This window comes from Muscardinus avellanarius (genome assembly GCF_963383645.1).
Source record: "Muscardinus avellanarius genome assembly, chromosome: 11".
In the NCBI taxonomy this organism is placed as follows: Eukaryota; Metazoa; Chordata; class Mammalia; order Rodentia; family Gliridae; genus Muscardinus; species Muscardinus avellanarius.
Window position 1 is genome coordinate 82,255,837 of NC_137797.1, and position 17,895 is coordinate 82,273,731.

The 17,895-nt window shown below is 35.0% G+C and overlaps 1 protein-coding gene across 5 annotated transcripts in view; it reads left to right on the forward strand.

The window, feature by feature from the left end:
* Window positions 1-17,895, forward strand: part of ABCD2 (ATP binding cassette subfamily D member 2) — a gene marked incomplete at both ends in the record, with an annotated part of 68,989 nt that overhangs the window by 11,929 nt on the left and 39,165 nt on the right. For 2 of the 5 annotated variants that reach the window (XM_080705835.1, XM_080705836.1), the window contains 3 exons: window positions 3,118-3,239; window positions 7,049-7,217; window positions 8,234-8,328. In XM_080705835.1, the coding sequence (XP_080561961.1) occupies window positions 3,118-3,239; window positions 7,049-7,217; window positions 8,234-8,328 (386 nt within the window). The remainder of the gene's footprint in view (window positions 1-3,117; window positions 3,240-7,048; window positions 7,218-8,233; window positions 8,329-17,895) is intronic. The other 3 variants (XM_080705837.1, XM_080705838.1, XM_080705839.1) reach the window with 2 other exon arrangements.

The window sequence follows — 17,895 nt, forward strand, 5'->3', positions numbered from 1 at the left end:
TTGTAATCCAGCACTTGGAAGGCTAAGGCTACTTAGCGAGTCTCAGATACTTAGTGAGAGTCTCAGCAACTTAGTGAGACCCTGTTTCCAAATAAAATGTAAAATAGATCTAGGGGTGTAGCCCGGAGGTAGAAGGCCCCTGGGTTCCATCCCCAGTCCCACACCCACAAACAATGTATTCAGCCTTCAAGCCTTCCCTCAAAATCTACTCCCCTTCCCTCAAAATCTACTCCCCCATGAAGCATTTCCTTCTCTTACATTGAGAAATATGTTTGCCTTCTCCAAGCATCTGACGTTAACTCTCATTATAGAAGATACTGTTTTGTTGTTTGAAGACTTGTGTTCTCTCTTCTATCAAGTTGTAAATTCCTTAAGGAAAGAATCTGAAAATCATATTTATTCATGTTTGTTCCACTTCATTTCTTTCACTTTTAATCCCAAGAGTAGGGTTTTTTGAGACAGTGCTATTATTTCCCTCATTTACTGATGAGAAAATAAGTATGAAGAGCTCAGCGTCCTTCTTTTCTCACCTTGCTAGTTTCCTCTAGTCATAGGTTCCCCAAATAGGCTGTACTGTCCCCCAGAGTGTGCTGTAGCAAAATATATAGATGCAAAAAAGAACATAAAATTTATTACTATATCTTTATATGCTTAAATAAGGTGTATTTCCAGGGGAGCAATGAGTAATTTGCTTTTTTCTGAAAAGAGAACAGTAAGCCATAAGCTTGGGAACCTCTCTTCTAAATATCAGAACCTGGATTTATACTTAATTTGACTCCTGACTTTTTTTATACTTTTATTTGTGCATTATAGTATCACATGATAGTGTAGTTCATGGTGACAGTGACATCCTTGCACACAGAAGTTGGTGACTTTTCCCCTGGCTCCACGTCCCCCTTCCCCATACATGATGTTGAGATTTACATTGGTTTTCTCACATATGTACATAATATCAATGAAAATATCTTCTTCATTAATTCTCATTCCACTGAGGTTTCTCCTAAAGTGTCTCTTGTATCCTCTTACTCCCTAACTTCCACAGATAAGAGAAAATATATGATATGACATTTTCTATGACTGGCTTATCTCAATATAATGTTCTCTAGGTCCATCCTTTTTCCTGAAAAATGACATAATCTTGTTCTTTATTTCTGAATAGAATTTGTATGTATATCCCATGATATTGTAGTCCATTTATCTGTTGATGGATACCTAGGTTGCTTCCAAAATTTGGCTATTATGAATTGTGCTGCTATGAAAATGGATATGCATATATTACTATAATATTCTAACTTCAGTTTCTTCTGTAAGATATCCAGGAGTGATATAGCTATACCATAGGGTGGATCCATTCCCAGTTTTCTGGGGAATCTCCACACTGGTTTTCATAGCAGCTGCACTAAGTGTCAATCCCACCAGCAATGTAGAAGAGTTTCTATTTCCCCATATCCTCACCAGAATTTATTGTTGTTTAACTTCTTGATGATTGCCATTATCAATTATCTCAGTATAGTTTTGACTTGCGTCTCTCTGATTGCTAATGATGTGGACATTTTTTCATATATTTTTAGCTATTTCTATTTCTTCTTTTATGAAATGTCTATTTAGTTAGTTTGCCTATTTCCTGATTGGGTTGTTTTTTGTGTTTAGTCTTTTAAGTGCTTTGTATTTTAGATATTAGCCCTCTATCAGACAAATAGCTGGCAAAGAACAACTCCCATTTTATAGGCTCTCTCTGGCAAAGATCTTCTCCCATTTTGTAGGCTCTCTCTTTAGACTCTTGGTGATTTACTTTAATGAGCAGAAACTTTTTAGTTTAATGCTGTCCCATTTATTAATTCTTGTTTTAATTTCCTGAGCTTTAGGGTCTTATTGAGGAAGTTTCTAACTGTGCCTATATGCTGGAGTGTTGGGGACTCTTAACCATAATTCTGCATTGATAGTAATTTAGGATGTTTATCCACCCATCCGTCGATTCATCTGTTCATCTGTCTTTGTGTGAACATCCATTTGATATGCATGAAGGAGTATTGTTTCCTAGGCATACGGAATACTAGAAATGAAAAATAAAACTCAGTCTTGAATTTTAAGAAAATTATAAGTCACTGGAAGAGACAAACAAACATCCCAGGAAAATCTTTATCTAGAAGTTAACTCTCAAGAGAAACAGCTAGGTTCAAGAGAAGGAAGGAAAAAAGGAAGGAAGGAGAAGTACACTAAAGTTTGAAAAAACACATTTTGGAATATAGATAAACCATAAGGTGTGAAGGAATTTTAAGAAAGGGAGACAGAGTCTAGATTATGAGGGCTGGGTAATTTACATTTCTATTAAAGAAATCACACCATAAATGTTTACTTATATTCAAGTTAATAGGATTTATTGACCAGATCAATAACATTTTATTGTCCAGCTGTAATGGTGGCAGAGTTAGATATGAAAAAGGTTGAAAGAAAGAAAGCTAAAAGAAAATACTGTTAATGTACCATTAAAAGTTTACATAATAAAAAAGAAAACAAAATACTCTTAAAGTCAAGGGTCTATATTTTCTCCCATGTGCAGAAATTAAGAGAGAAATTAGGAAAGAAATAGAACTTCATGATTATAAGGAGAGAAACTAGCAGAACAGTGGAAGAGGGTCAGGAGAGGAGAAAAAGGAGCCTCAAGGAAGGAAACAAGCCAATTAATGTTATGTCTCTATAAGAAGGTATCACTAACAACCTTACTTACGTGTACGAGGTGGGGGAGGGGGATTGGGATGGGTTAGAAGAGAAGCACACCAAGAGGTGTTGTGTACATATATGAGTGTACCACTTTGAATTTCACCACAGTGTATAATAAAAATAATATTGCAGCAATAAAATCACTTTTAAGATTAAATAAAATAGTCTAATTTCTATAAATTCAGTTTTCCTAACTCTCCTTGTAAAAATAACAAAACAAAATGAAACTTTAAATAGAACCTGGTACAAATACTATATCTCTAATAATTCATCATATTTCTAGGAATTTGCTGATATTAATAAAATGCTAATGGTTGTTTTACCCATAATTTAATTTGTATAACATATAACATTTAATTATTTTAAAAATTTCAATAGTTTTTAAATTGCTCTTAGATTCAGAGGGTGGCCAGAAACACACTATGGTTAGTGAGCGGACAGAAGCCTTTACTACTGCTCGAAATTTATTGGCCTCCGGAGCTGATGCTATTGAAAGGATTATGTCTTCATACAAAGAGGTACTTGCATTTCTTGTTATTTAATTAAAGTATCATAGAGCATATGAAAATCAAGTAAAATGTGTTGCTAATACCCTTTACCTTATTATTCCACTTTTTCTCTCTGTAGTGTGACATACATGTTTTTATATGCAAAAGAAAAAAAAAACCCTCAAAAGGCTGGGAATGTATCTCAGTAGAGTTCTTGCCTAGTATACCCAAGACCCTAGCTTCCACCACTAGCATTGCAAAAAAAAAAAAAAAAACCCAACAAAACCCAAAATATACATACAAACAAAACATACATATACAAAAATATATATATGGAATTTATGCTATTGTATTTATATATAAAATATATATTATATAATAGATATTTTATGATGTAATTATATATACATATATATGTATGTCCCTCAGCTGTAAACTCAGAATGCCTAAATTTACTGCATTTATAAATTAGGTGACCTTGGTCAAGTTCCTTAATCTATGTCTTTATTTTCTCTTCTATAAAATGGAGAAAATGATGGTACTACTTTGTAGGCTTGTTGTCAGTTAATACATGTAGAATAGTTAAGATAATGCATAGTAAACACTCAGAAATACTTGTTAATAATATTACTTATTTATTGTCCAAATTTACCCAGCCTTCATTGATGAAGCTACATGTTATCCTTGTTGGGATTCCACAGTGCTCAGCCTTTATCTCTTTAATGTGGTCTTTAATGTGGTGCTTGACCACATTATAAGTTACCTGTTTCCTACTTAAGACCTTGAGCTCCTTGAAAGCATGGACTGTCTTATTCATCTTTACATTCTTAATATGCATTTGAATACTTGAAATATTACATATGGTTAAAAATATTTGTTGAAAGAATGATAACAAGACCTACAGGTTGAGGTTAAAATCACTGTATTCAATTCAGATAATCCTATGAACAGTCATTCTCACTGTTAATTATTCTTGTGGCTTATATCATTATAAATTTATCTGCCTAAAAAGTAGCCTTGAATACAATATGTTTAATAGAGTTTAAAATTTTATGACTTATTTTCAGAACTAATTTATTGCATTGGTTTTTAAAAGTAAAACCAGTGGTTTAGTGCCATATATCAAAACAATTCAATTTCTTCCTCCTTCTCCTCCTCCTTGTATGTGTGACATTGGGGATCAAACTCAGAGGCATTCTACCTCCAAGCCACAACTTTAGCCCTATTTTTTTTGTTTATATTTTGAAATGAGGTCTCACTAGGTTGCTGAGAGTCTCATTACTTGTTGAAGTCAGCCATGAACCTACAATCCTCCTGTCTCAGCCCCCCAAACATTAGGAATACAGGCATGTGCCACCATGCTTAGCTCAAAACAACTCAATTTCTTAAAAAAATTCAAACAGTAATAGCAATAATCTGGAAACCTCTGTAGGGTGGGTTTTTTGAAGTATTTCATTTTACTATTAAGTGATAAGATACTTAATATTTAAAAGAAAGTTGTTATAAAATACTTTATATAAAATTAAATGACAAAATTTTGTTAACCTCACATTACTCTGCTGACTCATAAAAAAAAACATCATTTAATCTTCCTAGACTATCTCCAACTCAACAAATGACTGCATTTTGCTTATTTTGGCTGCATTTCCTTTGATACTAAAATTTTTTCATTTACTTTTCCTTTTTTGTTTTGTATTGGGGATTGAACTCAGGGGCATTCTACCTCTGAGATACACCTCTAGTCCTATTTTATTTTATTTTTTAAAATTTTGGAATAGGGTCTCACTAAGTTGTGAAGAGCCTCACTAAGTAGCTAACACTGACTGTGAACCTGTGATCCTTCTGTCTCAGCCTCCCAAGTACTGGGATTATAAAGTGTGTGGCACCAGGCCAGGCTAGAGTTTTCACTTCTTAATGGTGTACTGCTATGACGGTACATGAAATCACTATGCCGCCTCTGCTAGCACCAGAGAAACCAAGGTTTCTTTTCTACAGTCAGAGGTTTAGGACAAATACCTTCTCCTTATATTCCAAAGAAATTTATCCAGGGGCTGTTTCTTAGTTTTTTCTAAGTACTTCTTGCCCATCCCACCTCCATCCTAGGTCTACTCAGCACCCTGCCCTTCTTGAATTGCCCTCTAATTTTGGTTTTGGAATTTCTTATGCAAGTGTTAGTATTTAACCCCAAATCTTTTGAATCCATATTTTGTTAATTCGTACTGGGGGTGGAACTCAGGGGCTTTCTACCTCCGGGCTCTACTCCCAGACCTATTTTATACTTTATTTGTGAACAGGGTCTCACTAAGTTGCTGAAAGCCTTACTAAGTAGCTGAGGCTGGCTTCGAACCTGTGCAATCCTCCTGTCTCAGCCTCCCAGGCGCAGGGATTACAAGTGTGTGCCATCATGCCTGGCCATATTTTGTTAATCTCTAACTTTTTTTCTTCTACATGGGAACTCAATCGTTTCCTCTAGGTAATATTTTAGAAAGCATTCTTTTAATAGCTATAATATTAATGTACAGAAATGAAATTTTAGTGTAACTGTTGACTTCTTACTCAGTAGAAGGCTTTTAAAAATAGTATCTACTCAAAGCCGGGCGTGGTGGCGCACGCTTGTAATCCCCGCGCTTGGGAGGCGGAGACAGGAGGATCGCGCAGGTTCGAAGCCAGCCACGCTGGCGTAAGAGACCCTGTTTCAAAAATATAAAATAGGTCTGGGAGTGTAGCCCGGAGGTAGAAGGGCTTCCAGGAACCCCAGTACCACCAAAAAAAAAAAAAAATAGTATCTACTCATTTAAAACTTGAATGTTTGCACACATACACATTTGGCAAAACAAGGAATCTCTGATGAGCCTTGTAAACTTTAAAGCAGAAATTTATCTCATTGTATCTTATAATCTTACTTAGAAAATAATCATAGAGTTAATATATAAATATTAGGCATATAATTCATTTTTAGCTTGAAAAGAAACTGGGTTGTGAGATTTTTACTGAAAAAAGATTTTAAACTTTTCACTGAGCTCATTTTCAAAATTGATATCCTCTAGCACAGATATTTCTCTGACCAACCAAATAACAAATTTGACAGTAAATCTGGCTCAGAAACATGCATTTCCTAATAAGAGAAAAGGTGCTTTTATTTAAAATGTTCTATTTTAAATGAAAAATGCCACTAGACTAAGGACCATCATTTATTTATTTATTTATTTATTTATTTATTTATTTATTTCCTTTTTTTGTGGTACCAGGGGTGGAACCCAGGGACTTTTCTACCTCTGGGTTATACTCCCAGATCATTTTTGTACTTTATTTGGAAACAAGGTCTCACTAAGTTGCTGAGAGCCTCACTAAGTGTCTGAGGCTGGCTTTGAACCTGTGCGATCCTCCTTTCTCAGCCTCCCAAGCACTGGGATTACAAACATGTGCCACCATGCCCGGCTCAAGGACCATCATTTCATTAAATTTGTTTTTAGCAAAATTTTTCATTTCCTGGAATGAAATTTGTCATACAAACAGGAGCCTATTCAGAAATTTAACTAAAACATTCTTAAGATTCACTAATATTCTGAAATTGTCATATTTCATCTTGAACCCTGACTTGAATGAATAATTTTAAGTGTTTTATAATTCCAATCAAACGTACATAGACATCTTGCTATATGGTTCCCTTTGGCATACTTTTTATTGTCGCTTCTTTAAGTTTTCAGATATACTGTCCAATTCTCATGTGTAATAAAATAGAACCCTTAACACTTATCAAGAAGCTTATATGATTACACATTTATTTAGAAGTCTAGCTGGGGTATATTAACTCTAATTTATCTCTCTGTTGATTCCAGATCACTGAATTAGCAGGCTATACTGCTCGAGTATACAATATGTTTTGGGTCTTTGACGAAGTAAGAAGAGGCATTTATAAGAGAACTGCTGTCATTCAAGAGCCTGAACACTATAGCACGAATGGGGCTAACATAGAGTTACCGCTCACTGACACACTGGCAGTCAAAGGTACTCAACACAAGTGGTTTTATATTCTCCCTGTTTATTTTATATAGAACCAAAAGATATTTTAGAAGATAGTTTTTAATAGTTATAAAGACCAAACATTTAGATAATTAACATTACTTAAATAGCTATTCCTAAAATTGATACAGTTTAAGGGGTAGTGACTTATACTACCATTGAAAATGTTATGCTATTTTTATTTAGAAAAGAATTTTCTAAAATTTCTATTCTTGATTCCCTTTTTGCCAGACTGTTTTTCTTTATTAAAGGTTAATTTAGAAAAACAAAGTTGTAAAATATATGGCAAAGTTATATCAGATTAAGTTTAGCTATGCTATCATAATGATGTTGACATATTGTTGTAAAATAATGATTCTCAACTAGTCACGGTGGCACATGCTTTTAATCTCAATATTTTGAGGCTGAGACAGGAGGATCACAGGTTCAAGGCCAGCCTCAGCAATACAGTGAGACCCTGTATCAAAATAAAAAATAAAAAGGGCTGAGGATATAACACACAAGTAGAATGCCCCCTGGGTTCAACCTCCAGTAACAAAATAAAAATAGCTTGTGTGTGTGGGGGTGGGTGGGTGGGTGTACTAGAACTTGAACCCAGGGGCATTCTACCTCCAAGTCACACACCTCAGCCCTATTTTATTTTTATTTGAAACATGGTCTTACTAGGTTGGTGAGTCTCACTACTTGCTAAGACTGTCCCTGAAGCTGTGATTCACCTGTCTCAGTCCCCCAAATACGGAGATTACAAGCATGTACCACTATGCCCAGCTTCAAAATAATAATAATAATATTAATAATGTTTTTCAGAATTATTTTATAAATAGATATGTCAAAATAAACAAATTTACATTAAATTTTACTTCACATTTAGATTTTTGTAATTTTCTATCATTTGTTACTGTGAGTTATCTGTAATTGTGCCCACTACACTGCATTATACTTTATTTAATTAGTAGTAACATGTGATGGCTTTCATAACTTAAGCTATTCCTTAATTTTAGGAAAAGTTATTGATGTGGATCACGGAATTATTTGTGAAAATGTTCCTATAATTACACCAGTGGGAGAAGTGGTGGCTTCCAGTCTAAACTTCAAAGTAAGATGATATTCAAGAATCTTCTGATTTTTGCCATCATACTAATAAAAAACAACTCAGAATTCATGTATCTTATGTTAAATACTTGGAGGAACATATGAAAAGGAGGGGAAATCAAGAAAGGTATGCACAGTGACTCAGAAAAGCAGGAGAAAAGACTTTATTTCTACTGCTTTATTACCAGTAAGATCAGAGGTTCAAGGCTAGCCTCAGGAATTTAGTAAGACTCTATTTTACAATAAAAAGTTTTTAGAAGGGCTGGGAGTATAGCTCAGAGATAGAATGTTCCGCTACCAAAATATAATAATTTATTATAATATAACATGTTATAATATATTTTATTGTATATTATTTCATTGTATATTATATTATTATATATTATAATTATATAATTGTCTATTAATGCATTAGCACCTTATAAGTTATGACTTTCATAAAGTTTTTTTCTGGTAGTTAGGCTAGGTAATGTATTAGTTCTTGTTTCTTCACTTACTAAACAGTATAAGTCTTAGTTTTGCAGCCTAGTCACTACATTATTGTGGGATCATCACACTCATTCTGTGGAAAGATTCAGAGCTCAGTTTCTTTTACACAGAATGAACTACTTAATCCAATGGAACAATCTTATAAATTCTAAATTTCTACTGAGATATACATTAATATAGTATACTTTGTCTTTAGTTATTTCTAACTCAGACCCTAAGTTATATTTTAATTCTCAGGACACTAATTTTTTTTTCTTTTTTTTTGCGGGTCTGGAACCCAGGGGCATTCAACCTCTAAGCCTCACCCCCTGCCCTGTTTTTTATTCTTTATTTTGAAACAATGTCTTACTGAGTTGCAAATGCCTCACTAAGTAGCTGAGGCTGGCAGTGAACCTCCATCTTCCTATCTTAGCCTCCCAAATGCTGGGGTTATAAGCATGTGCTACCATGCTTGGCAAACTTCTCTTTCTTTCTCTCTTTCTCTCCTTCCCCTCTCTCCCTCTTCTTTCCTTCCTCTCTCTCTTCCTTCCTTCCTTCCTTCCTTCCTCTCTTCCTTCCTTCCTTCTGTCCTTTCCCTTCCTCTCTCCCTCCCTCCCTTCCTTCCTTCCTTCCTTCCTTCCTTCCTTCCTTCCTTCCTTCCTTCCTTCTGTCCTTACTCTCCCTCCCTCCCTCCTTTCCTTCCTTCCTTCCTTTCTTTCTTTCTCTCTCCCTCCCTTCCTTCCTTCCTTTCTTTCTTTCTTTCTTTCTCTTTCATTTTTTGATTCTGGGGATGGAACGTAGGGGCATTCTACCTTCGAGCTACACCCCCAACCCTATTTTTTTATTCTTTATTTTGAAACAGGGTCTCACTGAGTTGCAAAGGGTCTCAGTAGTAGCTGAGGCTGTCCGTGAACTGTGATCCTCCTGTCTCAGCCTCCAAAATGCTGGGATTACAAGTGTATGCCATCACACCCGTCTTTCTAAAATTTGATAGAAAATTTTATTTCTTCTGCATGGATTAAAAAATAAATAGGTTTCTAAAATATTTTTAGTCTTTTATTGGCTTCCAAAATTAAAAATATTATTTACATAAAAAAGTCAGTAAGTATAAGAATTTTTTTGCCTAGCTCCCACTGTTTACTCAGCATCAAAATATTGACATATAAAAAGCCCCCAATTACCACTTAAAATGTATAACATTTCTGATACTTCTTAGTAGAAATTAACCCTATTAAAATAGTTTGTGAACATGAATAGATTTTTTTAATATTTTGTAAACCTAGCTGAGTGTGCTGGTGCACGCTTGTAATTCCAGCATTTGGGAGGCTGAGACAGGAAGATCACAGTTTGCAGACAGCCTCAGCTACTTAGTGGAGGCCCTTTGCAACTCACTGAGACCCTGTTTCAAAATAAAGAATAAAAAATAGGGATTGGGGTATAATGCCCCTGGGTTCCATCCCTAGTATCAATATACAATATATAATATATGTATATTGTAAACCTGGCACATACCTTTAAAAATTCATTTAGAAAGTATTTATGCTTCTAGAAAATTAAAATTATTTAATCTTTTACTGAAATGGCACAAGCATATCACAAAATTCTTTCCAGAATTTTTTTTGGAATGCCAGCAATATGACTGTTTTTTCTTGAATTTTCATTATTGTGTATTCTGTATCAACGATATTTAGATATTTGTATCCATTCAATACAATGTCATATCTATAGATATTCTATAGAATTCTCCTTCTCATACTTTCATATTGTATATTTTGTACTACTGATTCTAAAATATCATTTAGGAGAAGCAAACCAAATTTTATATGGTATGCTATTCCTTATTCTCTACAATATCCTTTAAATACCATGGGAAGACAATCTTTCCATCCTGTTGAGTAGAATAGAACTCATGAAAATTTTTTTCTTTTTTTCTTTTTTTTTTTTTGTGGATTTGGGATGGAACCCAGGGGCATTTGACCTCCGAGCTACACTCCCTGCCCTATTTTTTATGCTTTATTTTGAAACCAGGTCTCACTGAGTTCAGAGGGCCTCACTAAGTAGCTGAGGCTGTCTGCGAACCACGAGCCTCCCGTCTCAGCCTCCCTAATGCTGGGATTACAAGCGTGCGCTACCTTGCCTGGCCGAATTCATGAAATTTAATTATTTAAGTCTAAATAATAAATGAGACAGAAAAAATTTACATCATAAATAAGGCTGAGGACAAAAGAAAATATCTAATAGATGATGAATAAATAACTTCTGCTTTATTGAGAAGTACTATATATGCAGAATATTATGTATAAATGCTCAGGTTCCTTATATAAATTGGTATACAGGAAAAATCTGTACCGAGGATGCTGCTGCTAAGATTAGAAGGCTCTGTGTATGAATGAGTCGGAGTCAAAATTATCAGCTACATAGCAGTTGGGGAGAAGACAGAAAATCTTCTGCCTCATGTTTAACCAGAATCCTTTTTTTAACTGGGGGTTTAAATAAAGCATTTCTAAAAATGATTAAATGGCAAGAAGGTTATAGGTTAAAGTTAGGGGAAAGACAATCATGGGTTAACTCTAGGGAAGGGCAGCAAGGCAGTCATGAGGTAGTTCTAGGGAAGAAAAGGTAAACACTTTGGCTACAGCTGCTAATTGGTCTCATCCAGTCCTTGGAAGCTTGTCTGCTTTCACATAAGTTCCACTTAGCTAGGCACCATGTACCTAGTTAAGCCAGTCCAAGATGGATACCTCAAGCATGTGGTCTAAGAAGACTTCCAAGATTCCCTCCTTTTTATTTTTGAGATAAGTGGTTAAAACCTTGTAACTTCTTGGTTTTATTTTTGTTGTTGTTTGTTTTTTGGTACTGGGGATGGAACCCAGGAACATTCAACCTATGAGCTATACCCCCAGCCCTATTTTTTTTTTCTTTTTATTTTGAAACAGGGTCTCACTAAGTTACAAAGGGCCTTACTAAGTAGCTGAGGCTGTCCATGAAACACAATCCTCCTGTCTCAGCCTTCCAAATACTGGGATTACAAGCATGCGCCACCATGCCCAGCTATGGAACTTCTTGTTTTTGAAACATCATTTCTTTTAATCTGATTCTAAAGACTGTACAGAGAACAAAAGGAAATATTATAACCAAAATATCCAAGCCAAGCAATCCTCATACATAAGTTAAAAAGTACTTAAATGGGCTAAGACTAGAAATACCATCAACCAACCTTTGGTAAAAGTTGATAAAAGCATCTGTAAAAATTGGAGTTTTAGCATGAGTCACGGCCAGAACTTGAGATTGTAATTTTAGTACATCTAATGGAGCATTGTGGAAAGGATCTAATCCTAGTAAATTATTTTAACACAAAACAATTCTGTATCATAATCCTTTTAAGGCACTTTTGTTAAATTCAGTAATATTACAGTGACAGTGCAAACTCTGCAACCATTGTAAGTCCTAAATTGTCCCTCAATCCAAATCACAGAGTGTTCTGTTACATTTCTCCAGGGATTTCTTGGTCAATGTGAATCTGAGTCTTCCAAGTTTCCATATAATTTTTTGGAATTCCTGTAAATATTTGGCATTTTGGACTGAATGGTGTAGATAAATGGCAGCAGTAGATGCAGAGGCAAGGATGACAATCCCCAAATTCAACCACTTTGTTAATAAACCTCTTTGTTCTTTTCTTTAAGTTGTGTTAATAGCTCTTGCATGGAGCCTGCTATAGATGACTCCCGTCAGGGCTTTTCAGATGGAACTGGTATCCACACTGCAACAGTATTTTAAAGATCCTAACACAAGGAACATTATCCCAAATGGTACAATTAATGCATTGCTGTAGGATACATCCTTGACATGAAATATCATATAGGGTTTTTATCTCATTCCACTGTACTTTAATAGTCCCTGCCAGAAATATATCCGGATTTAGCAAGCCTGAAGATAAATATCTTGTGTGATTTATTTAACAAGCCTGAAGATAAATAGCTTGTGTATGGTTTATTTGTACAGTAGAAGTATCAGCAGTAGTATTTAATTCATAATTGGCCCTCCAAATTCTCAAGGGCTTTTTCATCAACCCAGCTTTCCAAATGCAGTCTTGTAATGGGCCAAAACCCATTCTCAACATAGGTGGAGACAATCCTCCTTGGACCCATCTCATTATAACTCCTAAAATGGTGTCCCAGTTATCCCTATACTCTAAACCTAAACTTATAGCATGATTAAAATCATCTAAAATCTTTCCATGGGGTCCTCAATCAATCAACTCTTTCCCTGATATGTTACACACTTGGACCATCTTAATATAACTCATTTGATGAATTCCACTGTCTCCTCGGTGCACTTACAGTCTGGGTAGTTAATTGTGTGGCATTACCCTGTTGTCAGGCATCAAAACCAAAACCAGTAAGAAAAATTAGTTGTCCTCAGCATCATTGCTTGGGTGACTACCACAAACAGGGAGATTAACTTTAGCCTTTTGATTCTTTCTATCATCTCCTGAGTTTCCTGTTTGATATCATCTGACATTTCTACTGGAATTCAAACACAAACATCATTATTTTTTTACACAAGCATATCCTCTGCCAAGAGTCATTAATGGAGAGAGGCCTTTCCATTTCTCATCCAAGGGATCCTTTCAGAAGACCTGAGGAACAGGTTGGGTTGATGAATGAGTTTCCAATGAATGTCTCTGAGATGCTGTATAAGAATCATCACCAGTTTAAAAATAAATTAAGAGTAGTAAGGGCTAGAGATAAAGAATCATTGAGGGAAGCATGACTTCATAGTCCCTCTTCTTGTTTTAAAAAAGATTTTTGAATTGGGGTCAATAATATAGTTTGTTTTTAGGTAATAGCTATTAAAGCTTTGTTTAGGTTATTTTGTTAGAAGTTGTATATTTTTATAATAGATAATAATTACAAAAATGTACAAGGAAAATATAAATAAAACTATTAGGAACAAGACCAAATCTAGTTTGTATAATAGTGTTGATAATATTTGATTATATAAATTTTTATTTAAACTTGACTTCATATATAACTTTATTAATATCCAATTTTTCATTAAAGTGGCATGATTTGGAATATCAAATGTTTGAACAGCTCCAGATTTTTTGGTTTAACTTTATGTATATTGAATCACATGCCAATTAGAATTTTAACTCTTAGCAATTTATGTTTAGCTAACATTCAAAAGAATGCATTTTTTTTCGGTACTGGGGATGGAACCCAGTGGCATTCTACCTCTGAGCTACACTCCCAGCCCTATTTTTATTCTTTATTTTTGAAACAGGGTCTCATTGAGTTGCAAAAGGCCTCACCAAGTAGCTGAGGCTGTCTGTGAACCGCCATCCTTCAGTCTCAGCCTCCTGAATGCTGGGACTACAAGTGTGTGCCACCGTGCTTGGCTAAAAATGTAATCTTAAACATATGAAAACACATTTAATAGACTCAACTGTATTGTCTTTTGTTGATGGTAAAAAGACAAAAATTCTTTATTTTTATTATTTTTTATTTTTTTTGGTGGTACTGGGGTTCCTGGAAACCCTTCTACCTCTAGGCTACACTTCCAGACCTATTTTTTATACTTTTTATTTGGAAACAGGGTCTCTTAAGCCAGCGAAGCTTGCTTTGATCCTTTGTGATCTTCCTGTCTCTGCCTCCCAAGCGTGGGGATTACAAGCATGTGCCACCATGCCTGGCAAAAATACTTCATTTTTAACAATCAATGTTTAGCATTTTAACTTATACACAATTTAGATTTTTTAAGGATATGACATGCATAAAAGCTTATACCATTTATATTTACCTAATTTACTGGTTTTAATATTTGTTTTAAATTATCTGTGAAAACCAAGATGTTAAACAAGCATGGTTTCTTTCTCTTTCTTTCTTTCTTTCTTTCTTTCTTTCTTTCTTTCTTTATTTCTTCCTTCCATTCTCTTGTCTCAGCCTCCCGAATGCTGGGATTACAAGCGTGCGCCACCATGCCCGGCTTAAATCATGTTAATAATTTTAATAATATTCTGTTATTTTTATTAACAAATATAAATTAACTTATTTTTTAAGAATTTAAGTCATATAGCTGAGCATGGTGGCACAGGCTTGTAATCCCATAATCCCAGTCCTTTGGAGCTGAGACAGGAGGATCCTAGGTTTACAGCCAGCCTCAGCTACTTAGCCCTCCATAACTTAGTGAGACCCTGTTTCAAGACAGAGAATAAAAAATAGGGCTGAAGATGTAGCTCAGCAGTTTTTGGATCCATTTTTGTTGTTATTGTTATTATTCTTCTTTTTAATTTATTTACTTATAAATTCATTTCCTTATAAACACATTTACTTATAAATTCAACCTTGATATCATGTAAACAATAGACAAACAACAATACACTTACACATACAAATATAAATATATATATATTATATATATATATACACATAGGCAGAAAACAATTATAACTTTAACTTGCCAGACATTTTATTTTTACAGATTACTAAATGTAGCACCAGATTTAAAGTTTTAATTGTTAAAACACAACCTATTATAGACATCTGTTTTGTGCCAGTGATCAATAGACTATAAAATGGACACAAAAATGGAAGCCTGTACAGCAAGACATGTCTGGGCCAGGGTTCACTACTCAAGGCCAACACTAAACCAAATGGTCTATATGACCACTTATTACACCTTGAGGAAGACTGTACATCAGACATCACCACTATTTATTATTATTATTGTTGTTGTTATTATTATTATTATTATTATTATTATTATTATTATTGTGGTACTGGGGTTCCTGGAAACCTTCTACCTCTGGGCTACACTCCCAGACCTATTTTATACTTTTAAAAATTTGGAAACAGGGTCTCTTAAGCCAGCGAGGCTGGCTTTGAACCTGCGTGATCCTCCTGTCTTTGCCTCCCCAGTGCGGGGATTACAAGTGTGCACCAGCACTCTCAGCGCTATCATCATCATCATTATTATTATTATTATTATTATTATTATTATTATTTTTATGTGGATCATATTGAAAATGGCACACATTCAGACTGTGCTTGGTACCCTCTCCCCTCCCCCCAACAATTTTTTAGAGTGAACCTAAAATTTTAAATTTACATTAAGGCCAAAATGAATAACAAAAACTAGTTTTTCCTAATTTCTAAGGTGTTTTTTTCCCTCTGCACTCCAGGGATAAATTTTTATGGATAACAGGATTTAAAAATTTAAAGCCTAAGATATTCATTCCTTACTATATTTTAAAAGCCAAATATTATTTTGAGCAAGGGTCAGTAAAGGGTGAGTGAGGGCTTTTAAAATCATGAGTTGCCTCATATCTAGATGACATAGCTTTAAGAATTACTTTGGTAAAAGAGGCCTGTAAACAATTTTTGTTGTACTTTGCTTTATTTATTTATTTGTTTGTTTGTTTGTTTGTTTTTGGTACTGGGGATGAAACCCAGGGGCATTCTATCTCCGAGCAACACCCCCAGCCCTATTTTTTGTTCTTTATATTTTTTTGAAACAGGGTTTCACTGAGTTGCAAAGGACCTCACAAAGTAGGAGCTGAGGCTGTCTTAGAACCGGAATCCTCCTGTCTCCGTCTCCCAAATGCTGGGATTACAAGTGTGCGCACCCTTACCTGCTTTTCTTTAATTTTTAAGTTACCTAAAAGAGCAAAGATTTATGTTTTGTTTTGGTGGTACTGGGGTTCCTGGAAACCCTTCTACCTCCAGGCTATACTCCCAGACCCATGCTATGAGCCCTGATGACAGAAAACGTTTGTATTTTTCCAAGGGTAGCAGCCTCCCTTGGGCAGGCCGTTGTTACAGGTTCTGATCTTTTAGATGGCAGAGCCAGTAAAGGGTTAGAATGGGGCCTTGACGCTGCTGACTCACACGACCCCCTCCCCCTTTAAGCAAGCAGTAGAGCAGAGTGAAACAGTGTAGTTTATAAGACAAATTACTCACCATTGTTATCCAACCATTGGGTTCCCTTCCAAGCTGGTGGAAACCTTGGCAGCTGAAGGGATGTGAAAGACTCACTGAAAATGAAACTTCAAGTTTCAAGTCCTTGTTTGGTCCCCACTTACCGCAGGTGCTGTTGCTAAGATTAGATAGAAGTCTCTAACTGTGAACTACTTAGAGTCCAAAATTGTGAGATACATGGGTGTTGGGAAAAGACAGAAAGTCTTCTGCCTCACATTTAACCAGCATCCTTTTTTATTGAGGGTTTAAATCAAGCATTTCTAAAAATGAAAATAAGATGGTAAAAAGATCATAGGTTAAGTCGAGGGAAGAGCAGCAAAGCAGTCATGGGACAGTGCCATGACTTCTGCCTGCATGCACACAATTTCCTTAGCTAGGCACTGTGTACCTAGTTAAGCTGATCTGAGATGGGTACCTTAGCATGTGGTCTAAAAAGGCTCTGAGCATGTTTAGTACAGATATAATTTTTTTTTCCTCAAACATTTTTAATCTACAGTTGGTTGAATCCTTGGAAGTAAACCTGAGGCTATGGAGAACCAACTATTTATGTTTTAATTTATCCTTAGGCATATATATATATTACAGTTATCTTGCTTCCCTCTGTCTTGGTTTCCTAAGCATATTTTCTACATCTGTAAATAAAGCAGAATTAAAATTATATTTTCCCCTCTGATTATGGGCTTTTGTGACTTCTGTAATACTTTAAGCTACAGAAGTACAAAATTAAGTAACCCATCTGGCTCTTTGGAAGACTGCTTTATTTAGAGCATAGTTGACTTTCACTTTTATTTATTTATGCATGTGTTTATTTATTTTATTTTGGTACTAGAGAGTAAACACAAGAGCATTCTACCTCTTAGATACACCCCCAGCCCTTTTTTATTTTTTATTTTTGAAACAGGGTCTCACTTACTTGTAGAGGGCTTCACTAAATTACTGAGGCTGGCCGCACATGAACTTCTGATCCTCCTGTCTCAGCTTCCCAAGTCCTGGGATTACATGTGCCACCATGCTGGGCTCAATTGTATTTAAATTTAAATTTAATTAATTATTTTAACATAAATTAATAAAACACTAACATATATCATTTAATATACTTATTTAAATTTTATGATTTATTATTT